The sequence below is a fragment of the Osmia lignaria genome, chromosome 2 (genome assembly GCF_051020975.1).
Source record: "Osmia lignaria lignaria isolate PbOS001 chromosome 2, iyOsmLign1, whole genome shotgun sequence".
NCBI classification, from domain to species: domain Eukaryota; kingdom Metazoa; phylum Arthropoda; class Insecta; order Hymenoptera; family Megachilidae; genus Osmia; species Osmia lignaria.
Window position 1 is genome coordinate 4,621,081 of NC_135033.1, and position 27,439 is coordinate 4,648,519.

The 27,439-nt window shown below is 39.7% G+C and overlaps 3 protein-coding genes across 5 annotated transcripts in view; 1 reads left to right on the forward strand and 2 right to left on the reverse strand.

The window, feature by feature from the left end:
* Positions 1 to 4,387, reverse strand: part of MCU (mitochondrial calcium uniporter) — a 54,322-nt gene extending 49,935 nt beyond the window's left edge. The window contains exon 1 of the mRNA XM_034327846.2: positions 4,067 to 4,387. Coding sequence (XP_034183737.1) covers positions 4,067 to 4,171 — 105 coding nt within the window. The 5' untranslated portion in view covers positions 4,172 to 4,387. The remainder of the gene's footprint in view (positions 1 to 4,066) is intronic.
* Positions 4,388 to 4,628: 241 nt separating this feature from the next.
* On the forward strand, positions 4,629 to 6,616 carry Amt2l (Amt-2-like protein; the record flags this gene model as incomplete). Its single annotated transcript, XM_034327848.2, has 2 exons — positions 4,629 to 5,390; positions 5,771 to 6,616. Coding segments are annotated over 2 exons (1,440 nt in total), but the record flags the coding sequence as incomplete, so codon positions are not given.
* Positions 6,617 to 7,787: 1,171 nt separating this feature from the next.
* Positions 7,788 to 27,439, reverse strand: part of sfl (N-deacetylase and N-sulfotransferase sfl) — a 241,618-nt gene continuing 221,966 nt past the window's right edge. For all 3 annotated transcript variants that reach the window (XM_034327844.2, XM_034327843.2, XM_034327842.2), the window contains 10 exons: positions 23,569 to 23,821; positions 21,133 to 21,324; positions 13,925 to 14,268; positions 12,625 to 12,913; positions 11,448 to 11,576; positions 10,683 to 10,865; positions 10,359 to 10,579; positions 9,991 to 10,269; positions 9,437 to 9,734; positions 7,788 to 9,368 (listed from right to left, as the gene is read on the reverse strand). In XM_034327844.2, coding sequence (XP_034183735.1) covers positions 9,258 to 9,368; positions 9,437 to 9,734; positions 9,991 to 10,269; positions 10,359 to 10,579; positions 10,683 to 10,865; positions 11,448 to 11,576; positions 12,625 to 12,913; positions 13,925 to 14,268; positions 21,133 to 21,324; positions 23,569 to 23,821 — 2,299 coding nt within the window. In that variant the 3' untranslated portion in view covers positions 7,788 to 9,257. The remainder of the gene's footprint in view (positions 9,369 to 9,436; positions 9,735 to 9,990; positions 10,270 to 10,358; positions 10,580 to 10,682; positions 10,866 to 11,447; positions 11,577 to 12,624; positions 12,914 to 13,924; positions 14,269 to 21,132; positions 21,325 to 23,568; positions 23,822 to 27,439) is intronic.

A 27,439-nucleotide genomic window follows, 5' to 3' on the forward strand; every position in this document is an offset into this window, starting at 1 on the left:
ATATTTCGTGCTCTTACACCAAAAGCAGGCGCTCTACATTGTTTATATTTTAATTACTATTCTTATACTTTTTTTTCAGAAAAATCGATTCTTCTAAAAATTCGAAACCAAAAAGTCGATATAAAAAGTGAGAATTAATTCCCTATTGGGGAAAAAATCGATCGATTCTGATGAAAATCGAATACCAAAGAATCGATTCAAAAGATCGATTTTTTTATCTAAAGAATCGAATCGGAATCGAACATCCCTAACTCTCACTGTTTTCTATGAATTTAATTATTCTACGAAGGGTGCTCGTTTCATATTCATGATGAAAGTATTTGAGAGACATGCTCGAGAACTTAGCATCGAAAGTCATGGGAATTCCGGCTGTTCAGAGAAACATTCTATGCTCGTACAAACTTCGGATCTACCAATTACCTGCGAGGATCAGCAAGTTGCCCAAATTTCCACATAATACATTATAATTAACAAAGCTATTAAAATTGCTCCCTGCAGAGTGCGCAACAATTTGGGAGCGTATGAACTCTAAAGAGCCTCTTAAATTTCTCTCACAAGTGTAATTAATTTTTCTCTTGACAACTGTTGCCGTAAGAGTACACTTTTACCTGCTAAGGTACAAAACAACCACTTGACACCATTTCTCGGTTCCTGAGCTGGTGTTATTCCACCTTGAAGAGTAGTTCTAATAGCTAACCGGATTTTCGGAGGCAACGCAACTTACTTCTCCTCGAATTTTATCGGTCCAAGAACTTCTTCCGTAAGAACGTAACACCTGTCGGTTAATAGGGCGAATGTGTACATACAACGCTGATAACAGCTGTGCCATTATGCGACATCTTGCTTGGTTTCGCATTAATATCGCTGTACACAAGGTGAATCATCAAACTAAATAACAGGAATGGAGCCGATCACGGATTATATCTACCGTATACCTATAGCTATGCAGACGAATCAGAGTACATATTGCGGTATAAACGAATAAGATTCAATTGGAATGATTCAGAACGGTTTGTTCTACATGATACGGGGATCTGTGACGAGGATATCCGAATGAAATGAAATGGAAGTTTAAATATCGTGTGTCACATATTTACTATAAGAGAAACTAAAATTATGACATTTTTTACACGTACACTAGTGGAATTAATTCTGAACACTTAAATTTTTACTTAAATTTCACATTTATTCAAATTATTTAATATATGATTTATATTTTATATTCTAATCATTGTTTCAAAAAATCAGTAAAAAGACAATTTCAACACATCAAAGGAGGTAGAAAAAAATTAGTATTTCGTTGGATTGGCTATTTCACATCATGCGACGTTTAGTGTTCAAAATCAAAAATAACAGTACAGTTTAGATTTTTTTAAATAAAAATTTTGAAACATTTACAAACGAAATCATGTGAAAATATTAAGTATAAACATTATAGATTACAGTATCAATTTAGCATAGCAGAATACCTATATATTTTCTGCACAAATATGAAATAAAGAATATATTTATTCAAAGTGTCCAGAATTAATTCCACCAGTGTACACGAATCCGGTTTCATTTAAAAACAAAATAGGTTGCATTTTCATGAATATAAACAATTTTCTAATTACTCCATCGTTTCATTCGATCAATACTGAACGTGACTTTGATCAAACGGATTCTATTTACGTACATACTAGGAACACGAGAGTTACTATCAATCACCCACACGAGGTTTATCCGTGAATCAGCTTGAACAAATTCCAGGATCTTATTGGCTCATTCAGTACACTATCGCGAAACATAAACCTATACCGTTTAATTACGATGATAAATCCACGCGGTGATGACGTGTATTTAACGTTATATAATAATCGCATAACGTGTATTATAACGCCAGGATTTCATTGATCTTGCTTACACGCGACTTATTTCGATTAAAAAGTCGCATAATTAGCATATTGATATGAATGAGAACGAGTCACGTTCGGTGTGATAAGATAGAGTAATAAAGCTACGAAATGTAATGGGTCTTGGTGAATCGCTAAATTTAGAATGTTGTTCGATATTATTGAAATTTTAATGTCCACTATGTGGCTAGTATTTGCAATTTCAAAAATGCGATTTTAATTTTCAAAATACAGTGGTATAATATACCACAAATCCTAAATCTTCTAGAAATTTTAAGATGTTAGAGAGGGAATTGTAGATAAATAAGAACAGTAGTAGAAACATAATATAAAATATAAAATTATTATTGTTTTCTTGTAGGATGGACATTCTATTAAAAATTACTCCATATTCTCATTTTATTTACGAAACATTCTATTTAAGAAACATTATATAATATAAAATTATTATTTTTTTTCTTGTAGGATGGATATTTTCTTGAAAATTACTCCATATTTTCATTCTATTTATAAACGTACCTAATCAAATAGAATCAAGCAGGAAATGTAGGGATAGGGTGTGGTTTGATTACCAGTGCTCCCATTTATTCGACGACTCGTCACGAAAAATTTTCCCCAACGATCTCTAATTGCAATTACCTCGATCTCGATGTTCAAGTGAATCGCGATGACGTATTACGAGGAATAATTTGCCTCGGTTGTTACACCGAGGACCTTAACATTCTCAAGACCGGATAAATGTTGTCCAACGTATGGCAGGACCAGCTAACATGATTTCCTGCAGTTCAAGATTCAATACTTTCTCAGATCAGTGGATGAAAAGCGACGTTAGAAGGAAGCTCATTTTCCGTTTTGACGTCAACCAACGACAACGAGACGATAAATTAAACCGTGATCCTCAGCTAATGAGTCAATTAAAACTTCAGTTATGCGAGATAAAAAATTTCCTTGAATTATTCTTATGTTTTTCGATAAGATTCCTTGTAAAAGAAAAACAAGTAAAATCTAACCAGTAAGTTAATCGTAACCAAGATCTATGAAAGATTATTCTGTATTAGAAAAACATTATGTAGGATTAATAATCTGAAATTTAGAAAATAAAAATGACCCAAAAATGAAATAATTCTACTCTTAATTGTGAGAATATTATAACTTAATAATAATAATTTTTTTACATTAATCACCCTGCGAATATACGGCAAAAGTGATACTATGACTATTATAAAATGACAATTTTTAGTGGCCTTAATTAGCCACCGAATGGATCCTGGAAACGCGACATCGCGTGTCAAAATTCTGTACACACGCATGGTTCTATGACTGATAAAATAAATAATTTATCTGGTGAAGTGATATCTTAGGATTCGTTACAGTAATTAATGCCGAGATACTGCAGGCATACAGCCTGCGCAAGAATATGACGCGTGAACTGCCAAATATATAAATATTTAGTTTTATTTCATTTACGCGATTACCCCGGCAATAATACACGTTTGAATAATACGTTACTGCCATACGCTATATAGGGTGCTAATTTAATACACCATAACCTACATTCAAGAAATCGTTACTCTACCAACGTAATCGTAAACAACCGCGTAAAAGACAAATTTACACGTGTACCCGCGGCATGCATTCCTTGCATAGGTATCGTAACTATGGCACGTGTATTTTCTGGCGAAACGAAAAGAAATAGTTTCGGAGCAGGCACACGTAAAACAGATGTTCGAAGGATACTCGTAAAGCAAGTCGTGGGCAACGAAGTATTTCGTTCCACATGGTGTCCATATTTGGTAAGGGTACGACAGAATATACTTGTTTACGTATGCATTGCAAGTACATACATACTACCGGTGGAACTCGCAAGCTCGAATTTAATCGCATTCTTTGATAAAACGAATGACAGATTTCCGTTAGTTTTCTGGAGCCTGTTGCTCCCAACTTCACTGCAAGAGGGGTACCAGAGTATAAAAAAGGAGGGAACTGGTAAGGTGTGAGAGAAAGGTTCGGAAGAATAAAGGGGAGACCACACGAAAATATAATGGATACATTCATTCTGGGAAACGCTCTCTGAACACGCGTGAGATTAGGACGGGACACGAACACGATTAAACTCTGCTTCTTACGTCGCATTACTGCTTAAACTGTAAATAATAATATATGTCAACACTCACGTTGCGGTAGTTTTTTGTTGTCACCAGGGTGGAGGAAACACTCAGCACGCGGGACACCTCGTACCATCTGACAACATAGAGAGCGCGACAGCATACCGTGGCCATCCTCTTGCAACGTTTCCTCCGTCAGAAACGGTACACTGGTCGAACAAGTACTACTTATAACCTTTCGTTTCACACGGGTCACTTACACCAAACACTGAGACACCAACGACCGTCCTCGAACGACTACCTACGTCGACAACGGGCGGCATCGCTTGCCGGCTCGTCCCTGCGGCCTGAAGACCCCGACCTTGCGGCGGCTAATGACGTGACATGCGCGTTGCCTGCCTCCTTGTTAGCTATTGGCTGGCGTTCCTGGAACCAATCAGCGGGCGTGTTTCAATCTACGCGGTGTACTTTGAATATTTAAATGTATTAGTGCGTTTTTAAGAAACAATGTGAACTTCTACACAAATTAAACGCGCTTGCGCAGAAAATAAAAACGATTACGATCAGATATTCTTGTATAATTACTAACCTCGCCAAATTTATAATTCCTATTTTATACGTATATCGATAATGTGACCTCGGAAACATAGAGAAAGTTATCCAAATAGATTTCTCCTGGGTCAAGGGAATGTCTGACGATTTCGATTATCATTATTACGATTACGGGAGCGAAAGTCGTATCGATTACAACAGCAGCTTATTTTTCCACATTCCCTCGGGACCGAGTTTCGCTCGTATCATCCTCGTCGTCCTATTACGAGCTGGCTTTGTTCTTATACACATTGGTAGCGTGCCAGTGAACAATGTTAATTTAATTCTACTGCAGAACATCGTTGATTTCTGTTGGGTAACGATAGTTTACTTTCTGTTGGGAACCGTAATCGCCTATAACGGCGACGTAAACGGTGTGGTAGCCGAAGGGTATTGGATCGGTGATGTAATCGTCGATAAGGATGAAGCCATAATTGGTTGGTCGGCAGTGGTAATTGCTGCTGCAATTTGCACCTGCGGAATCGTGGGTCGGACGCATACCATCGGCTACCTTGTCACAGGATTTCTGTTGGCCGGTTTCTTGCAACCGTTCTTGATCCATTGGATTTGGACGCCCGAAGGATGGATGAGAGAGTATACATTGGACGGAAGAGATGTGAAATTTCTAGATTACGCTGGATCAGCGATTGTTCATCTCGTGGGTGGATTATCAGGATTCATAGGATGCGCGATACTTGGACGAAGGATACTCCGTTTGAACACTATAGATGACGCAAGTGTTGGTTCCAGTTCACCAGGAACCGTCTTTGCCGGTCAATTTTTGGTATTTATTGGATTACAGGTAAATTAACAGCATTGAGGACACACGATTATATAAAAAGATCAAATGTATTATGCCCTTTTTGATGGAATGCTCAGAGTGTTATTCCAAATAAGGTCTTTCTCTGTCATATCAGAGAGACTCCCACTTTAACACTAGATTTATCAGACCAGTCAATATGACTGGTTACAAGTTTTTTATTTTAAATTACAAATCTTATCGAGGTACTTTTGTTGAAACTTATGTTGACTATTGTTGAGATAAAGAATGGATGTATGTATTATATTATGTTTCATCCTTCATCTATTTAATTTACTACGTTGTTTTGCAATTTTAAATCTAGTGTTAAAAATGATCCACTTAACTCTGATTCATTAAATTCTAATTTTTCTTCATTGCAGAGTCTCAGCATTCCAAACGATAACATAGTAAAGCATAATATTAATATGAAATTGCGATGCAACATCTACATCAACAATTTGCTGGCTGCGTCATCGTGCAGCCTGCTGGTCGTAGCTTTTCATTTCGTGTTCGTCACAGAAGAATTCAATCACTGGACTGTAATGCGATGCGTACAAGCCATAGTATCCGGCTTGGTAGTAATATCTGCCGGGGCGGACAATTATTCCCCTTTGAAAGCAATTTGCTTGGGTTCGGCCGGAAGCATCGTCTTTTTTTTAGTATCTAGACAAGTGTTTCATAGCGCCCTCGAGGACTATTGTAACATCATAGCTATTCATTTGGTCAGCTCTGTTCTAGGAAGTCTTTTAGTCCCTCTTTTCAATATCAGCGACACGGAGGAGATCGTGTTAGGTTTAACACATTTTTCCTGGCATCTGATCTGTTTAATCACGACGATCGCTATGGTAAGCATCGTCATGTTCATAGCTTTTGCCTCGTTGGAATTTTTCGGTGTACTGAGAAACAGAACGGAGTATCTGAATCATTTGAGAGCCAATATAGCCGCGGAAAGAAGTGGCGAGAGACCATTCTTGCAGAGACTCTTCCGCCTCCGCAACCAAGACATTTTTCTTCAGCCAGGATCAATGCCCAATCCTGATCAACAATTAGCAGTTTGATGGAATTAATGGCCCTGGCAGACGTCGTGATGAAATTTCGAAAATAGGGTGGAAGGGTGAAATTAAGGTTTCCTGATGCAATTCGTTGTGAAATATGTATTAACAAAATGATGAGATCAGCAGTAAAACCTGTAATACCAAAGATTTTAAACTGTTCTTTTATTAGAACTTACGGACTATTCATACAGTTATTACAGTATTTTACAATAGAGTAATTTTAAGTTAAATAATCAAAGGTTTCTATTAAACTGTCGTACACATATTCTACACTTGTCTCCTTTTATTCGTACAGTGATAGCTTTTCCTCTCCCCTTTTTCTTCATTTTTCATCTTTGCACAACAGTGTGTTAGAACATCTACAAAACGTTAATTAGTTTCCTGCGTGTTTGTTGGTGTATTGCCTGAAATGCGAATGTACACGCAAATTAACATTGGCAGTATTTCATCGTTGGTCCGATTATAAATTTACCAGAAATTCAAATAATTCTTATTTTAAATCATAAAAATTACTAAGGTCCTGTCGTTGAGATAAGAAATAACGGTAGAGGATAATTCATTCCAGTGTTAGAAAATAATCTCAGGAATCTTATAAAATAAATTAAAAAGAAGCAAATTTTATACAAAACGAAGAAACCAACGATGAAGTATTGCTAATCGCTATAAGGACTTTGAAATCTTTTACACTTGTATCGTGCATCTCCCTATGGTTTTTGTGATTCTGGTTTCATTATTGTCAGCTGGTAGCAATTTGGACAAATTGTTGCTACCGCCATACTGAACATAATTGATAATATTGACTCTAGAGATCCAACTCTGCGATTGGTACAATAATACAACCGTATGTACAACACTGGTAAAATGGCACGATTCGACGAAACAGATCAATCGCTTAACGTTAATTATCATTATTATTAACTATCATATATTATTAACAATAAACTTTGTACATGATTCGTTAAACGTCACGTGACACGATTTAACGGGTAGTATAAAAGTGAAAACAAAATATACAAGGGATAACAAAATTCTAATAAAATATCATCTAAATGTAAAATGATGATAGGAGATTTTTTTATAAATAGGTATATATTTCACAGGGAATGACGTCGTAGTTTCTAAATCGCTCATTAAGAGGCAAAAATTTACCATTTTTACAATACCTGTTGCTATTAATTTCACAGTGTGTTACAGTTGTGCTATTTTCTTTTTTTTTTATTTAAGTATCAGCTTGCATTATTAAATGAATAGATATCTAATTAAAAAAGAAAACATTTTTCAAACTGAGTTAGAAAGCAACAGTACAATTACGATTAAAACAGTATTAAAAAGATGGCGTGAGAAGGAAAGTTTCATTGGTACTTATAAAAAAAAAAAAAAAAGTAATTATAAATACATCGTATACATGATTAACAAAGATAACTGTAACTGATATGCATTCAACAAACGATCGTCATGATTAAACTATACATTGCGAACAATCATTTCATTCCCAACAATGCATTTCCGCTTGGCGATTTACACGATTTGCTAAGTATAATACATCAGGTATTAAAGTTTCCAAAAATCCTTTGATTTTCTTCAACAACGAATAATTAATTAATTCATCTATCACGGAACTCAGGATTGTCGTAAAACTAGAACCTCCGTGTACCTTAAAACGTGACAATAGCAATTATTGCGAATAGGCAGTTATCACCTCATCAATTAAGATCAGCGTTCTTGATCTCAATCGCGATCATTCCTATAATAGTTATTCCATCTTTTAATTAATTCTTTTAACATTATGGTACACCTACGATCACATCAAAATAGTACGATACATAAATGTACAAACGGACGCGATCACACACCTTCCATATGCCTTTCTCGTCGGCGGTACCAAGAATAGTATTGTCAAAATATACATAGAATCATTATCATAATTCTGTTCATCTATATACCCTTACACGACGATAATTAATGTACATTGTCTCTCCGAGAGGTAAGTGGGCGGGAGGAAAGCTCAAAGACCCAAAATCTCACACTCGCAGAAACGATCCTGCAATTAGTACTTCGACAGAGATAGAGAGAAGGACTGATTGAGGGATCATCGATCGGCATACCGATCACTTTCACGAGGAAATAAATTTTTCCCAAAAATTGTAATACCATTTGAACCGACCACGTCTCAAGACTAAGAATCTCCTCTTTAAAAAAAAAGAAGAAAAAATCCCCTACCTTGTTTCAACTTCCAAATTGTCATTGAGTTATCGGGCTGCAAACCTGATTCACCGATGTGCGTTTTCTTCATGGTCTTCGGCTTACCAAAATATTCTCGATTTCGTTGAAAGAAAATGTCGTATCAAGATCGAGTTGGAATTTATAACTCGAATACAAACTAGAAATCATCGTTAGTTTCTCGTTCGGCTTACCAGTAATGATTAGAACGAAAGGCGTCCTAATACAGACGGATGATGGCACCAGCGAGCGGGCTGTGTTAATAATCATATCCTCCTAGGACGTAGCAACGATGACAATTAATAATGTAACGTTAATAATAGCGTTATTTCTTTAACAACGATCGACAGTTACGGTTCGTGATACCGTGAAACCGCTTAAGTGACTAGTTTCGCAGGCTCTCCACCGTTCTTAGGCCAATCAACTGGGAAATAGGCCTTTGTAAATGGTCCTTTCGTCGAGGATCACCGGAGTCCAGTGGAATATTAAATGTACAATTATTTTACAGATCTTCCGCTAGTAAACGATGGATCTCGTTTACCGTCGAGATGAACAGCTCGGAAACGGTGTCGTTTCATATAATCGACGTTTGCTAGGTCATCACCGTGTCGGTGAGATCTTCCTTCAACCACTGCGGGATCGTCCTCAGTCCCAAACGTTTCAACAATTTAACTAGCGCCGTATTGTGGGACAAATAATATCTCTGTAAAGAGACAGACAAGTTACAGAGGATCCTTTGCCGTTTGAATAAATCATCCATCCGATACGTACCTGCAGCAATTTGTACGATTTATCCTCCATCGGTGGATACTGGCGGCCTTTGCTTTTACCGAGACATTTCGTGCGATCCTCGTTGGTAACCTGACAAAAGAAACCCTTCTTCGGGTCGTACCTTAAGTGGGACGAGTAATTGAAAGCGGGCGTAATCTTGAGGAACCTTTGTAACTCGTGCAACGTTTCCACAGGATTCTGACGCAACTGTTCGCCGTCTATGATGTGCAATTGCTGAGGCGGATAATAGGACAGCCATCTCTCCAGATGCTGAGCGTACTTTCCGGGATTCAAGCATCTGTAACGAGGTAATAGAGTAGCGATATTTAATACAATTTATTCTTCAAGCAGAAATTAATATTCGCGCACGGGAAACGCATCAGCAATTTAGATTTCCGTCCGTCTCCTCCGCGCGGCCATTACGTGCCAGGATGAAGTTATTATTTGCATTTAAGCTGCGAGGAAACTTTCGCGGATGCGTTTCGTTCCGATTGCACAGACACGCGCGCGTTCCCTAACGAATAGTAAAATTATTATAGAACGCCGCGACTTACCTGTTCCTGAGATCGCGAAGGGGTTTCGGAGCGGTATCGCTCGCGGTGATAACCGAGTGAAAGGAATAATTGTTCGCTACAGGATCTCCGTGGACCCGGGTGTGCTGGTACCAGGAATAGGCGCGCCTCGCAGGCGAGAGAAGTATGGTGATCAACTTGGCTCTCGGTAGCAGGGCGTGTGCTCTACGAGGTACCAGTTCTCCGTCGAAATAGGTTGCCGATTTTTCGAACAGATACCGTGAACTTTCGTTCTTCGACGCTGGAAAGAAGCTCATATACCTGGACAAATAACCACGTATCGTACGGGATTAATTAGACGATTCGAAAGAGGATTAACGAGGCGAGTTTTTCGATTCGTGACGGCTCACCAGTCGAGACCCTTGTAGTAATTCTTTCCATTGAAGAACTGAATCTCCTCGAACGTGTCGGGACTCGGTAAATTGCTGCTTATCGCTGGATGAATGGAAAGGAAAGTATAGAGAGCTGTGGTGCCAGTTTTTTGAGGTCCGATTACCAGGAACCTCGGCAATTGATCACAGGTTTTGTTCCTCGACCAGATCTTTTGGTGCCTCTGGTCGTCGCAAGGATTCTGAAAATTCGGCAAACACGATTACGTGAGTTCGTACACTTATGGAGCCTTCCTCTTTGTCGAGGGAATACGGTTTATTCGACGTAACTGACGAAGAACTTACACCCCACACGGGATCAGATTCCTCCGGGTAAAGTTGAAAGTACCTCTCGGCTAGCTGAAGGGGCGGCGCGCTGGACAACCTCAAATTCGTCCAACATTGAATGAACTTGATCACCGATTCGAAGGTGTACAATGCCAGACGATCGTTTCCGTAGTTCGACATGTGCGTCATAAAAATATTAATCTGTAAAAAATCATGGTTGAAAATACAGAACATCTTCTATAGGGTTATCCAAATTGAGTGTTGCATCTTCAAATTGAAATAAAAAGGAAAGTATGTGATTTTTTTTATGGTTTCTTTATTTTAACAAAGTCTATCAAAGACGATATTATTTAAATGTCCTCCTCGACATTTTTCACGAGCCTGATGCGTTTCACCCAATTTTTCATTATATTTTCATACAAGTGGAATTCAATTTCATCAATACCGACTGTGATTTTGTTCAATAGTCTTTGGATTATTGGCGTAAACTTTACTTTCCATAAATCTCATAAAAAAATCTAATGGTGTTAAATCATCCGATCTTGGTGGCAATTGGTGTCTCCTCCTCGTAAAAAATTACTCGTTCGTTAAATTTGATCAAACGTATCAAGGACTGTTAAATGATATTGTTTTTCATAATTAATGTCATAAAATTGTATTGTATTAAAATAAAATAACCATACAAAAATCAAATACTTAGCGTTTTATTTCAATTTGAAGATGTGACACTCAATTTGGATAACCCTGTACTTGAAACTATAAATTTAATATTGTATTACTTACAGGATTGTGAACGATGGTCTGAAACAATTCTCCACCCTGTATGGATTTGTCTAGTTTGTCTCTTCCACCTGGGTATCTATCGATGAAGATCGTGTGTGTAAAAAGGCCGCATGTTTGCCTCGGTAGAACCTTCGACAAAAGGAACACGCATTCGTATTACTTTTTAATCTGACACGGTATACAAGAACGAGTTCTCGAGGGAAATCAATCTTCTATTCATTTTTTACACCCCTTTTCTTACTTTTTCTAGGATAGGTCTTAAACGACGAGACTGTTTCACTCGGTAGTCTCAATTCGCGTGCCAATCTTCTGAAGAAAATCGCGGATTCTCGTGTTACTCTTTTACGAGCCATCTCGAAGGCAAACGGTGCAACTTTGAGCAAAGACTGGCCGACGAACGAATGGCGAAGCTTGCAATTACCGATTCGCTTTCCCGAACGCGAATTCGTTTATTGCTTTCGGCATAGTTTCCCAACGGGCAGCCAATTGTTAGCGAGAAACAATGTTTATCGGCACGTTCGAATCGCATTGCTGATGGTAAAAACAATGAGTGAGAATTTAACTCGCTCGTCTAACTTCGAAATTAATTCCAAATTGCATTTTTCTATTAATTTATTTCTTGCTCGAGTGACAGGTACTGGGTAGAGTAGACAATTTTCCGTTATATAGGACCACAGGTGGGAGATTGTTTAAGGGGTGAATCTAGGGATCAAAATCAGACGAAAATCAAGAATGACGAAATAGCGTTCGCGGCTTTGTTTTCCAGTAATTAACATTTAAAAATTCGAGTAAAAGCGCCTGAAACCTGCAACCCGCTCAGCACCCACGACTGAACGTCAGGTCAGCAGGGGTTGGTACATTCATAATCCAGAAGAGAAAGCCGAATATTGCAGTACCGAGAAGCAGAATTGCACGAGGTAAGTTTCTATTATTCAATTATTCTTGGTTATGACTGTACTCACCCCTGCTGACCTGACGTTCAGTCGTCGGTGCTGGGCAGATTGCAGGTTTTAGGCGCTTTTTACTCGAATTTTTAAATGTTAATTACTGGAAAACAAAGCCGGAAACACTATTTCGTCTTATTTTGATCCCTAAAATCACCCCTTAAAAAATCTTCCACCTGTTATCGAACACCCTGTATTTTATTGTGTTAAATAAATACTCGTCGAATATGTACCATTATGTTTCGATGAATGAAGCCTCTTCGTAATCGAGCCGGCCTCAAATGGGGATACTCTTCGGTGCTGGTGACTTTGATATTCCACACCCTTTTCCAGGCTTCGTACAGCCCCTCGTGAACCGGATAAACGCCGGAATGATGAGGACTTACGCTGTAACCGCTTCCCGTCGGTATCCCGTGGTCTTTCGCGAACTGTTTGTTCAGTGCCATGTCCAACTGTAGATGAGTCACATTCTCGTAAAGATGGGGTTGTTGGTGGTTCCACATGTGAGAGAACCACGTAAATCTGCAAGTTACAAACCACTTTGTTCGCGTAAATTAAATTAATCCTTCTCTTTCTCTCGGAAGAAGGAAAGGAAAGAAAATTTGTACTTCCAATTACAGTGGGTGATCAAATTATTAGAGCCATGGTATGAAAAATGGGTTTTTCGTGTTTGTATAGACATAGAATCACAATTTTAAGGTTTTTACATTGAATAACTTTTAATCAATAATTCTCCACTAATTCTTTTTTCGATATACTTTCGATGCATCTTAAGCAATTCATTTTGATTGCTTTATTTCTAGCCCATACTTCTATTGAACGTTCAATCAATTAACATTTATTATTAATAATAAATATTTCCACAAATTTTTGATGGGGTTGAGGTCCTGAGAATTTCCAGGCCAGTCAAGAACTTTCACTTCTTTCAACTGCGTATCATAATTTTACAAGTAACAATATATCATAAAAAAATAACAAAAACTCCGTTTAACTTGGTTTTCATTTAAGGATTAATGCTCGAATAATTTGATCATCCACTGTATTTTAAAAAACAGTCATTTTTTATAAAAATCTATTGATATTTTCATTTCAGATAGGAGAAAGATCGTAGAAGTATTTGAAATGTCACTGACTGACGAATTGGCTCAATTATTCCAGAAGACACTGTACAATATATTTCAATTCGCAATGAAACTAAACAAGGCACACAACAGAGCTAATCGTCGCCCATAGTAAAGCAATTGCACAGTGTAGGCATAGCAAAGAGCAAATTGCAACGATTAGCAAACAGGTGCAACTTCCGCGAGTTCAATTAACCGTGACGCGTGCACACTGATGTCTCGGTACGTCAATTTGCCTCGACAATGAATCTTTTCGCGTTCTGTTTACCCTCCAATTCGTGCAATAACTCTCGCCAATTTCCCTTTTCAATGCTGTTGAACCGTTTTCATTCTCTGGAAAATCCGCCAACCAAACGATGTAACAACGTAAAAAATGGGTAGATCCAAAAAAAAAAAAAAAAAGTGCACCCACCTGTCGACGTTCTCCAGCAGCATATCGTCCCCCAGATTTTCCTCGGCGGTGCCGTGATGGAAGTACTTCCCTGAAAACCCCAAGTTGAATTTAAATCCTGGCACCAGCGCCTGAATCCTCTGCTGGGTAGCCAATAACGCCATCACGTCGTCCTTCCTTAGCCTGGTGCCTTTTTCACCGACAAAAATGTCGTCGACGTCGACCAGGATCATGCGATTCAGGCTTAAGCTCAGCTGACCGTGCGACAGGTACGATAACGAGTCGAGCAGCAGCAAATTGTGCAACCAAAATCGCAAACCACCGCCGAAAAACACCCTTTGAATCCCGTCGAACCTGCCGTGATCCTGTAACGTAAACTCGTATGAACGTTCATCGGAACGAATGGTGATTAGTAGATATTGTTTATTTAAGCGAGGCTTTTTCCGTCTATCGGAATGGATGGAAATTGAACGAGCCTATTCACATGAAATAGCTCACCGAAAGGGTGAACCGATAACGGAGGCTGGTATTTAATATTGATCAAATTCCATAGAGAATCCCGTGGCGCAAAAGGGAATCGTCGAAAAATATTTCGAAATAATTATTAAGGTTATTTAATACCTCGATGTTTGCATATTTTATGGAATCAATGGATCTTGTGATTTTAGATTTCTCTTTGTAACAAAAAGAAATTATTCAGAAAATTTGCCTCTATATTGTAGCAGTAAATAGTTAGCTTTGACCCGCGTATGGTAATTTCCTTTTTCGGTAGTAGCGAAACATGCCTGGCGATATTTCATTCGCATTCGATGGACAGCACGGTTCGAATTGCGCTGTTTGCTTTTTTATTCGAAATATGTGAAATTTGATATAATAGAGAAGTTAAGGGGAAACGGAACAGAGGATCGTTAATTAAAATTCTGTTGGTATTTTTATTTTTCACTCTGCCATTGGTGAGTTCGATTTCAACTATACGGAGAGAAATTGATTATTATACAAACGTATCAATTTTCGTTGTCTTTTAATTCAACAATTTCAAGCCTACCCACGAAAGATCGTGTTCGATGAATCAGAAATTGAATAGACAGCAGCTACTCTCGAATATTAAGCTTCGAAGGGTTTTGAATGGTTCGAGGAATTCTCCAGCAAACGAACAAGATTCATCTTCGATTCTTTTCCGGAATCCACGAAAGCGAACGATTTTCCACGGACAGTTTCTCCAGGTCGTTTCAAACAAAACGCTTCCCTTTCTTTCATTTTTTTTCACCGATCAACGAAATCGAATTTCAATCTCGTTCGCCCGGAACGAGAATAAAGAAGCCGTCGTGCGGTTGAAAGAAACGATTCATCGACGATTCGTGTTATCGAAAGGGATGTCAGTACGCTTTTTAATCGATTCAATGGATTCTCCGGTTCTTCTTCTTTCACGAGGGGGGTTGCGATTCGTGGCAACGAAGTCGTGCCCAGGAAAACAAAATAAATAGCCGGCTCGAATGACGGTAAATGAAGCAAGCTTGCGCCGATGCTCATTAATCGAATGAATCAACGGTTGATTGGCCTCTGATTTAATTACCCGGCTACCTGCGATCCGTGAAACTCCCAGCCTATCGTCCGTGGCCGCGTAACGGGGTTATCAGCGAGATTATTATTGTTGTTTACTGCTAACAAGCTCCGTTTCGTGTCGGCCGTTTGAAAATGCAACGGCGAACCGTGAGTTCCTGGCTGACACAACGCAATTAACAAATTGCCTGTTCAGGATTATCTTGAAACGACGCCAGCAGTGTACAACGAGAAACACGCTGCAACTATGCAGCACCTGATGCTCCTCCATAACTTCTACCTTTATCGGATCAGCCTTTGCGTTATGGACTTCACTTGCAATCGCTTATATAGATGGATCTTTTAACCCTCGAACAACGGAGTCTGAGTCAATCGAGGCTCAACTAGAATAATTTTCAAAGAGAAAGTATAAAATTTAAAAAAATGAGAGATAATATGAAATACAAAATTGAATTAAAATTCGGTCTCTCTCCATGGTCCGCCATCCGAGGGTTAGCGTACTTGTAAACTCTGCCAAGAATTTATTACTGTTGAGAGATGGAAAGTACACTAGCGGGACGGCAGAGGGGCAAAGGGAGTACTTCGTACCCTCCGCCCTGTCCCCACGTTTGATCTTCGCGTTCAAAGTTCCCCGCAACGCTGACCTCGTACCATCTCGCTTTGTCGCGAAGTCTCATTTTTCTTCTTTATCAGAGGATGCGATTAGTGTGTGATCGCATCGGCCAATGGCGTGACGTACCGACTACGACCAATCGTACCCGCATTTCTCTCTCTAGTGTACTTTCCATCTCTGAGCGGTACTAGTGTAGGCGTTTAGTGGAAGGGGAAGGCGGTGAGTCTCCCCGGACGCCCTTAGCTTCGGTTGGCGACCGCCAGGTGGCAGCGGGATTGAGTCTGTTCTCGCTGGCGGTCCCCCGGCATGCGATTATATGAGTTCCGAAAAGCGGAGTTTAGGTGTCTGGGGCAGGGATCGTCTGTCGTCAGCCCCACTGACGAGTCTGGCAGACGATCTCGAGATGGAAACGCCTTTTTCTCTCCCTTGGGAGAATTTATTCTGTATTCTTGTACCTTGTGTGTTTATGTACCTATTGTGATGCCAAGTTGGCGATGAGAGTGGTTGGAAATGAAATAATCAAAACTACGATAATAATCGCAGAGAAGATAAAATTACAGGAGAAAAAATGTTTCAATTCTCTTCAACTTTGTATTCCGGAAGCAAAGTAAGTTTCGTAGTCGCGAATATACTCGTTGCTATTTAGACGAGAAGATGCTTGATGGTGATAGGAGAGATTTATTACTGTTGGCGGAAGAACTTTGCAGGATACTGCTGTTGCAGGTAGTAAAACGCTTTATAACACTGACTGTTAGTTTTAAATTCTGTAATGAGGTAAATTCTAGATGGGAGGAGGATACTGGACGTTGGATCTGTCTGAAAACTATGATCAATTAGAAAACTCTACTATAATATAGAACGGGAACAGCTGTGCATACAACGAACGGTAAAGGGATTTCATTCTACCGGATGAACCATGCAGTAGTTAAGTAAACGAGTATTCAGTGAATAATCAACATTGATTCTACTGAAAACACTCTCCTCTATTTATCAGATGTCCGAATGAAGATTACGTTTTTGAATTTCATGTACTTTAGAAATAAATCATTACAAAATAGCAAGTGTTAAAATAAAAATCTAAACGAGAAGAATTAATTGACTTTGATCTAATTTAATTAGACACTTCAGCTACAGAGAGAGTACCTATCTGAAATGAAGTCTAAAATTCAATGCAAAAGAAGCCAGAGAAGAGCTTATCTTTGATCAAATCACCTATGAAATCCAATTAATTCAAGTTCGATATCATTCTCGTGACACTGACTCTAACTGAAATCGATCGAAACCTTGGCTATCTCCACTGGCCGCTTTTACATCACTTTGCGGTGATTCTAACCACCATGGGTAGCGTTTCTACCCCGGAAACTTCTACGGTTGTAAAGTTCCTGAACCTACTGCGTACGCATTTCTAGGGTTTGTACCTTCCCTAAATCTACTTACACCCTCTCACTTCTAGGGTTGCACGATCCCTAAATCTAAGTGGTCAAGTGGCACGCGAGCGAACGTTGCATTATTGCCTTGCGACCGCGAAATTAATCAAACCAAATACCACGAAAGCTAATCCTCTAAAACGAATGAAACTGTTGCGATGATCTAACAGAAAGTTTCACATTTTTTATTCGAATATATCACATATTTTTAGATTAAAGATACTTTTTTTCGCGCCACTTTCATATCTCAAGAGGGATTCGTGTCTGCATTTTCGCATTCTATGGATCACCCTGTTTGTGCTCTCATCCGGTGCGCCCTGGCTTCCGGGCCAGCCTTTAGTGCCGTGGAATCTTGTAATCGCGAATTCCAGCACGAATGTAAACGCCCAGCTGAACAGCTTTACGAACTGTTTCTTGGCCCCCCTGGAGACCCTCCTCCTACCCTTCCTTCCCTCGCCTTTAATTCGTTCATTTTTCTTCTTCTTAATATTCTCCTTCTCCGACATTCCTTCTCATTCTTTCTCCTCTTTATTTCAACCCCCAAGCTTCACCTAATTTACATTATTTCACGTTGTTCCCTATTCTGCTTTGTTTAGCAGACCGCGCCACTTTATTTCGTCTCTTTATCCACCCTTCTTCAGGTTAGTTCACTTTTCCGGTTTTTATTAGTATTATAAACTTCATTTATTCTCTTTTTTCATATTTTCTGTTCGCAATTCCTCTCCCTTCTCGGTTAATTCTATTGCCCTAGTTTCTTTTATTCCTTCGAGTTTGTCTTCATTTATTCGCCTCTCCCTTGACCGTACGTAGAACTATCATCCCCTTCGCAGTTACTTTTATACACTTTCCTATTTCTCTTATCTGCATCCCATCTACAATTCCCAGCCACTTCCTTATTCGTACGTGTACTCTTCCACCCTCTTACCACATTCTACCCTCGCTTTTCCATCTTCATTTCTGCCGAGGAGATTCGAGGCACCCTCTCTTCACGCGCAGGATGAAACTGGGCCGGCACGGCGTATGCGCTCCGCGGAAACTTCACATTTGTTTTCGTTTTCCTGGACCCGTGTTTCTCGAGAAAATAAGAATCTTGAGGGTGGGAAGGATAAAGTGTGGCCTTGAATAACAATTGATATGAATAAAGAAACTGAACGTTGCTCTTTCTTAGAAATATCTTTTCAATGTCAGGAATTTTTCATTTCTTTCACACTGTAACTTAATACTCTTTTAAATAGAATATTCCAAGGAATTTTATTTACCCTCTTAATAAATAACTACGGGTGGTAAACTTTTAAGCGCAGCCGATCACTCTAATTTTAAATTAATATTACTGAAGTAATATTCTAAATTTGTAAGAGAGAGAAAGGCGTTTTTCGTCTCGGGATCGTCTGTCAAGACTTGCCCAGTAGGGTTGACAGACGATCCCTGCCTCAGACACCTATCGTACAGCTATTCGGAACTTATACAGGGTGTCCTAGAACTGGGGTAGGAACGGAAGAGGGATGATTGGTGAGGTCATTCTAAACAACTTTTTCCTTTGCCAAAATGTTGGTTAAGGCTTCGTTTTCGAGTTATTATCGAAAAACACTGGCCAATCAGAGCGCGCCGTTAGCGCGGGCCGAACTACGCGAGTGTTGGGTATGTTCCGCGCGGTCATGATCAAGTGCATCGGCACCACGTCGGTGTAATAGGATTCGTTGTTCGTGAGTAATCAATAATTCGATACAATTATTCTTTTCTTATTTTTATTCATTATCCGATGCAACTTCTATTCAACGAATCCCATCATACCGACGTAGTGCCGAGGCACCTTATCACGACCGCGCGGAACATACCCACACACTCTCGTGGTTCGGTCCGCGCTAACGGCGCGCTCTGATTGGCCAGTGTTTTTCGTTAATAACTCGAAAACGAAGCCTTAACCAACATTTTGGCAAAGGAAAAAGTTGTTTAGAATGACCTCACCAATCATCCCTCTTCCGTTCCTACCCCAGTTCTGGGACACCCTGTATATATCTGAACGGCATGCCGGGCGAGCGCTTGCGAGAGAACACCGATAATCTCGTCGCCACCTAGCGTCCCCGGCCCGAACTCAAGGCGTCCGGGGAGACGAAACTCTCTCCCCTCCATTAAACGCCTACAATTTTAAAAGATTTTTTTTATTGTTGTAGGCGTTTAGTGGAAGGGGAAGGCGGTGAGTTTCCCCGGAAGCCCTTAGCTCGGGTCGGCGACCGCTAGGTGGCAGCGGGATTGAGTCTGTTCTCGCTGGCTGCGATTATATGAGTTCTGTAAAGCGGGGTTTAGGCGTCTGGGGCAAGGATCGTCTGTCGTCAGCCCCACTGACGAGTCTGCCAGACGATCCTGAGACGAAACGTCTTTTTCTGTTCCTACATTGTATTTATTTTATTTTTATTTTTTTTATACAAGCCATAGCCGCTATTTGATATTAACAAATATTCACATGTTATTTATATACCACACCAGCCTCTGGCTATAATTTTAGTATGTGGTTTATAAACCACAGCCGTAGTTAAAGGGATAAATTGGAATACTCTAGACGGAATAACGATACCAAGTATAGTTTCCTGTCTGTTACAGATAGCAACGTGTTCAAAGGTATGTTCACGTACAATAATCAAATAGAAACTCCGTGACCAAGAAACCAGCACTGATATCGACCAAAGGCTAAACTGTCTTTCCACCACGAACACCGGTTCAAACAACCTGACCACCACCGGGGTCAATAACGACGGATTCGAGGATTGTGTTCTCATCTCCGCAGCATCCACCACGCTGGCCACCTGATCGGAAATGACATTCCAGATTGAAAATCGAACGAGGAGAACGTTTAAAACGAACAGCGGTAAAACCTTTGGCGTGAAAGATAGGTTGTTAATTAAGGGGAAAATCGTTAGAAATCGAAGCCTTTTGGAGGACGAAATTTGAAAAAGTGCGTTCATTAATGAGACGAAACGAAATTCTTTAAACATGTAACATTAGAAGAGTTTCGGATGGATGAAAAGACGCGATGTAACAATCGCGTTTAATTAAACGAACTTCGCGTTCCGACGTCACTTTGCGCGTCAACAATGCAGGTATTAATTAATAATCCATGCAAGAAACGGCTGTTTCTATTTGAATTTTCCCTGGTGACGCGTTACGGTACGGGATCAAGTCACTTTGAACAAAAGATTCAACATAACGAACGGTCGAAAGATTCTGACGCGTACTTTTTATCGCGCGCCACCACCCATGGAAACCACCCTTCATCTCGTCCTTTTGTGTGTTATAATTAATATTCCTGGTAGCCACGTTAGCAGCTACACTTCGGCAAAGCAGGTCTAATGAATTTACCGCAACGGCTTCGGAAGTCGCGAAAAGAAAAGCGATAAACAGCAGGCGCGTTAATTAATTTGCTAATTAGGATAGTGTGCAAGTTCCATCGGCTGCTATCATCCCGGCTCATTTACGTCACCAAAATGATAGCTTTTTTAGAGCAACTACAAGAAAAATACGTTTCAAGTATAATAATAATACAAGTAACTCGATTTTATATTAATCCTCGATCGTTCAGTGGTTGATTCAGAATCAATCTCGAGTTCGAAGCGCTAGGTGAACTGGCGACTCACCTGAATGACGGTTGCCAGAGGACTTTTGTTGGCCGGATAGTCGAGGCTGTCCCGATGAGCCCAAGCCAGCGGCTCGTAGGTGCTGTGATTGGCCTGAAAAATGGTCCAGTCACCGCCAGGAAGTGGTCCCCAGGCTGTTTCCCCGGATCTGGTTAATCGGAGAATAGGGGACGCTGCATTCAGCTGAGCATCCTGAGGGAGAAAAACCGATCACATTTTCTCCGTTCCTGGAAAACTTGGACGTTCTCGATGAACTAGAATACTACAGTCCCTGATCATTGAATTAGGACCACGTACGAAAATTTCACTTTTATGGCTATAATAGTAGGTCATACATGGAAGATTGTCTTTGCTCATTCAATTACTAAATACATTGGTAACCAGGTATATATAGGAATATATTTGTTACTATTGTGATGAAAATAAAATCATATGGGCGATGAACGATTAAGGGCCGTGCGAGTGTTTGTCTGGAGCCTACTCAAAAGACTTGTTCACAACTCTCCAAGCACCACATTATCTGAGTTGAAAACAAGAATTCCAGATATTTGGGAAAATAATGAAGATATAAAGCATATGATCAAGCAATCTACAGGGTGTCCAACGACTACGTCAACAACCGAAAAGGGATGATTGACAAGGCGATTCTAAACAACTTTTTCCTTTGCCAAAATATTGATTAAAGCTTCGTTTTCGAGTTGTTAACAAAAAACACTAGCCAATCAGAGCGCGCCTTTAGCGTGGGCCGAACCACGTTGTTGGGTTTGTTCTGCGTTCAAGCCGTGGTCGTGATCAAGTGCATCAGCATGCTTGTTCATGAGCAACCAATAATTCGATACTATTATTCTTTTCTTTTTTTCATTCATTATTCCATACAACTTTTGCCCAACGAGTCCTACTATACCAATGTGGTGCTGATGCACTTGATCACGACCACGGCTTGATCGCAGAACAAACCCAACACTCTCGAGGTTCAGCCCGTGCTAAAGGCGCGCTCTGATTGGCCAGTGTTTTTTGTTAATAATTCGAAAACGAAGCCTTAATCAACATTTTGGCAAAGGAAAAAGTTGTTTAGAATCACCTTGTCAATCATCCCTCTTCGGTTGTTGATGTAGTCGTTGGACACCCTGTATACAGAGCGTGTCGGAGAGGATACAAGCTGTCATCAAAGCAAAGGGTGGAAATTACTAATGTATACCAAAGGTATACCAAAGGATATGACATTCCTTTACCCGTGTATTAAAATAAAATAAAATTATCGAAAGAATAATCTCTTTTTTTTTAAACATCACCCTTTTGCCTAACAATTAACAGGAATAATAATCTTGAGGAAAGGAACAAGAGCCTCGGGATAATTAAAAGGCGCAGACAATCGTATGGAAATTGATCGAACGTATTCGGTGAACCGCTTAGAGCCGTTTGTCGTATTGCGGTGGAGGTGAATGGCGCCAAGATCGATGTTTTTATTGCCTCGTTTTATCGAGCTTTCTTTCGTGACGTGGTCGCAATTTTTCAGCGAAATAAAGTCGGGGCCGTTTCGTCACAGGAACGGAGATTGCCAATTCGAAGTTTCTCGCGATCGGGGCTTCCACCTCCGTCCGACGCCAACCACCACCGCACCGGTCCGAAATGTTCTATAGCGACGCGACGAAATTTATTTTCCGTCTACCAATAAAAACTATGGCCATCGTGGACGAGTTTCATCCGAGGGTATAGCACGTGACGCGATCCCGCAAGATATTCCAGGAAAACGTCCCTTAACGCTGAACGAATACATTTTGTTTTCTCATTTTCCCTCGAAACTTTTCTTCGACGCGCGAGAAATTGGCATCCCCCGTTTTTTACGATCAAATTTTCCAGCAAATAATATTTCTGTGTAAATTTAACGCGCTTCGATGCTGATCATTTGAAATAAAATATATAAAACAGAGAGATTGGTTGCAATTACAGGATTATGGGTGAAGAATGAAGGGACGAGTCGTGAAAATTCTACTTAACCGGCGATTAACGTATACCTATTTCTACCGGAGGAGTCAAAATGACTTGTTTTTCAAATTAATAAGTCATTATGTCTCTTATGGTAATTTTGTATAATGTAGATGTACGAAAATATATTTAGTTTTCTAGAAATGTATATAAACTATACAAAAATATGAGAAACTTAAAAAATCACGAGTTTACCTACGTTCCGTGGGGATTAAAATTACTCATCTCGGTATATGGAGGTATACTGCATAAAATTTTACATCAAAAAGACAAAAAAAAAAAAAAAGGAAAAAGGAAACTGTTTTACAGAATTAGTTATTTGCATATTTTAAAAAAAGTCATACAAAATTTACTGAAAATGAATAATGATTATAAGAAATGCAAACAAGTCATTTTGACCTCCCTTGGTAGATCTAGTATTAACTGAATATTAATGCAAAGGTCACTGACCTTTAGTCGAAGATTAGTATGGACGAAAAGGGGAAAGCCTTTCAGTTGTGCACCGACTAAACTTTCCTCGCCAGACGGTGCGAAACCAACGATGCCAACCGAATATTCTCTGCAATATTTGTCCAGCAATTCTCGGTTCCACTTGTCCATCTGCAGGTACTTATTCAGGTTCTCAAAGATCAGAACCCCGTAACGACCCTTGTCCAGGTTCGTCAGTACAGGTAAAGACTTGCCAGCGACTTCCAATTTGTACCTGCAATCAAATATAATCTAACGTTAATGAATTTCACTCGTGTGATCGATTAAATTTTCATATCGTGCGCGTACAGCTGGTCCCTATGATGATTAATATCGCAATATAATACTAATATTCCGTCTAATTAATATTGGTTAAATGAACTGAAATTGAACGTACCGGAGTAATTAAATGAGACCGAATTTTAATGTACTCCATAAAATGAAAATATTACATAGAGCGTTGTCAAAGATTATTAAAAATGTTTAATAAACGCCTTATTATCATCATCAAAGGTTTGCTACTTAAGTTTCAGTGAAAGTTTCCCTTATTAAATATCAATGACGTGAATGAAGTAAAGAAGACGGAGCGAATTAATAGGCGAGAAAAACTTTAAAAACAAACGATCATCGATAAAAGGAAAAGGAAAAACGAAGAAATTCTCAAAACTTTTACAGGCAATATCCGCGTGTCAACGATTCCCAAAGGTTTCCTAGCTCGAAGATTACGAGCAACGGGACAAGAAGTTCTCCTTAAATGTCTCCTCTTTCGGCGAGGCTTTTTATTTTTCCTCGCGAGATTATGCAATAAAGCAGCCATTGCTCGGAGTTAACGTGTCCCTCGAAACGGAATAAAAGTTCCCGTTCTCGCCTCTTGCAACCCTCTCGATTCTCTTCGTCCGCCATTCGGTCGGGCGCAAATCTTTCGGGTCGTGAATATTTAGACTAGCAGGACGATCCGTGTAGCGAGGTCCTCGTCGATGCTCGTTACGACAATTCCAATCCGTCTGAACGACACCGTATCGGTTATTTAAAATAGACGGGGGTAATAAATATAAGAAAAAATGGAATATCGATAGAAGAAAACGACGGGAGCAGGCCGCGCTACGTCGGTCGTTATTGTTAAACGATAAAACAAGGATACTTTTATCGAACTCCCATTTACGCGGCATCCGAAACGTTTCGAGAATAATAAAGCAATTACACGTATAATGTGCTTTTTACATTTTACATTTTATGCGATCTCCCTCGTTTCCTTCCTCTCCGCGTGCCTACTCCACTTCTTTCCATTTATCCTACGTTCACTGTTTTTCTTTGATTTTTAATAACGTTTGAATTCGGTCTATCGGATCGTTCGGTTATACCTACAACCATTCCAATGCCAGTGGATTTTTATTCTAGCACGCGTGCTTTTTATTCACTTCCCGGCCGGATAAAACGACTTTATCGATGAAATAAACCGATCCAGGGGAACGGGCGACTTTTTCGGGGGGATACGAAATTTATGCGAGACACGGAAAGCTGTCGATTGTATGCGATAACGAAGTAAGAAATGGTTCGTGGTAGCTATAATACTTTTACTGTTAGTTGTTTCCAGGTAATTGATTAAGGCTACGGAATTTTAAGTTACAAAGGCGATAGAAAGCCTTATCGTTAAAAATTTTGTAATATTAGCAATTTTTTGTACTTGTCTGTGATCCTTTCCTCTTAACCCTTTGCACTCGTATTTATATTTGAGAAAGCTACCAATCAACTCGGAATTTTTAAAATTTTATTTTAATATACAGTAAAAGCTGGATATATGCAACAAACATTGGGACCCAGACGTTGCATATATCCAGCCGAGGTGTCGATTCTGCGTCCGTACACATCGTTTGTATTCAGCCGCGATACCTATTCTACGTTCGTACACAACATGTGACGTGTTGCATGTTGCATGTTGCGTGTTTGATGCATCTTTGGTGTACGGCCTGCCTTATGTTTGGTATCATTTTAATCAGAAAAATCTCACAAATGCGTTAGTAAAAGTTTCATTAAGAAAAAGTTAAAAATAAAAAAGTTTTATCGTTGAATTAGTATTAGTCACAGGGGGATCCCCCAAGTGGAGGGGATAGCGATGTTGCATATATCCAGCTTTTATTGTACACACACATTTAAACAGAAACTAAAGGAAAACATTGTAACAAGGGTCCCTAGAATGAAATACTAATGTAAATAATATGTATAATAATAAAATGTAGGATGGCGACATACGAGTGGAAAGGGTTAAAATATAATGAAAGGTATAAAGTTCGTTTCGCGGAACAATAAGGAAGCAACAGTTTTCTAACGAGTCTTCAATTGCGCGGAGCCGGAACGACGAAACTTGTCTCGTAATTTTCGCGATGGACGAATAAGAGGGCGGACGGCTATCAACAGTTTACAGGAGGCTAGCGAGTTCGCGTGTCACAGCAGAAAATTGCAGTTAACTAATGAACGAATGAATGCCGGATAATTCAGCGGAGTAATCGGTTCGATAATTGGCAACCGCCCATTAACGGCGGCCCGGCAATTTACGGAGCTAACGAACTGTCATAACGAACTCCGGCGTGGCTCTTTTGTTCTTGGCCGGCAATTGCCGCGCCAGCCAATTGCAAGCGTATGCTTGAAAACGCGTGCAACAACCCGCCGAAGGATCCTCCGCGAGAGATTTCAAAGGTATCGATCGACCGGCCACGATGAAAAACGCGCGTGGCCGCAATTAGGGATGTTTAGCGACCAACTTCATCGTTCGAGGATTTTACAAGAAGATTATGTCCATCGATAGTTTCCGCTGCTCGACCGTGAGCCAACTAATTGCTTTCACCCTCTGGCGTTCCGATGCCTTTCCATTGAGAACCAATCGTTTGGGATGAGGCTCGAGTACGGAGAAATTCAACCCTTTCGTTGGTGAGTATTACGCATGGATTTGTTCACAGGTAAACTCATGTTTTTTAAATCAAAGAACCGGAAATTCTATTTCTTCTGTTTCGAGTGGAACTTAGAATTTTGGCTTTCGATATCATTAGATAGATGAAATTAGGGTTTAGAAACATTTTCCTCGGTTTTCATTATTCCTGGTACCATACTTCCCTATATTATACAGGGTGTCTCACTTAAACAGATACAGAGCTCTTATTCCGTAACTATTAATGATTCCAAAAATTATTGATATGAAAATTGCATGGGAAAAGGGGGTCTATGTTTTGGCCGAAGTGAAAAATCTTTTGCATTATTAGTTTAAGAGATATGATGGTCAAGTTTTGTTTTTTAAATGGAACCATATACAGTAAAAGCTGGATATATGCAACAAACATTGGGACCCAGACGTTGCATATATCCAGCCAATCTTTCCGAAAGGATCCGTCCGAAAGGTCGGCGATGCACAGTACTTGGACTCTATTCCTTCTATTTTACTTCTAACGAATGTAACGACTACACGCCAATTTTTATCTACATATACAATCTTTCAATATGGAGGAATATTGTTAAAAGCTACGTTTGAAGGAAAAAATTGCCTGACCTCAATCCTCAGATCCAGAAATATTCTTTCGTGTTCATTCGCACTCGAACGTGAAAGTAACATCAGGAAGCAATGGTGGCCCAGAGGAGAAATAATTTACCCCAGGGGCGTGTTCGTTCCAAAGAAGTCGTACTCGCCTCGTAAATTCGGCCCGACGCATGCCGCCTCCGCCCTCTGCCAACCCTGTTTTCCCCGAGCATGAAAGGCTCGCTTGCTTGGCCGATCTCGGAAAACAACTTCATAATTTTCGGGAACCTTTCTGATTTGGCATGTTTAACTTGCAACGAATCAGGGATAGAAGAAAATTTCCTCAGC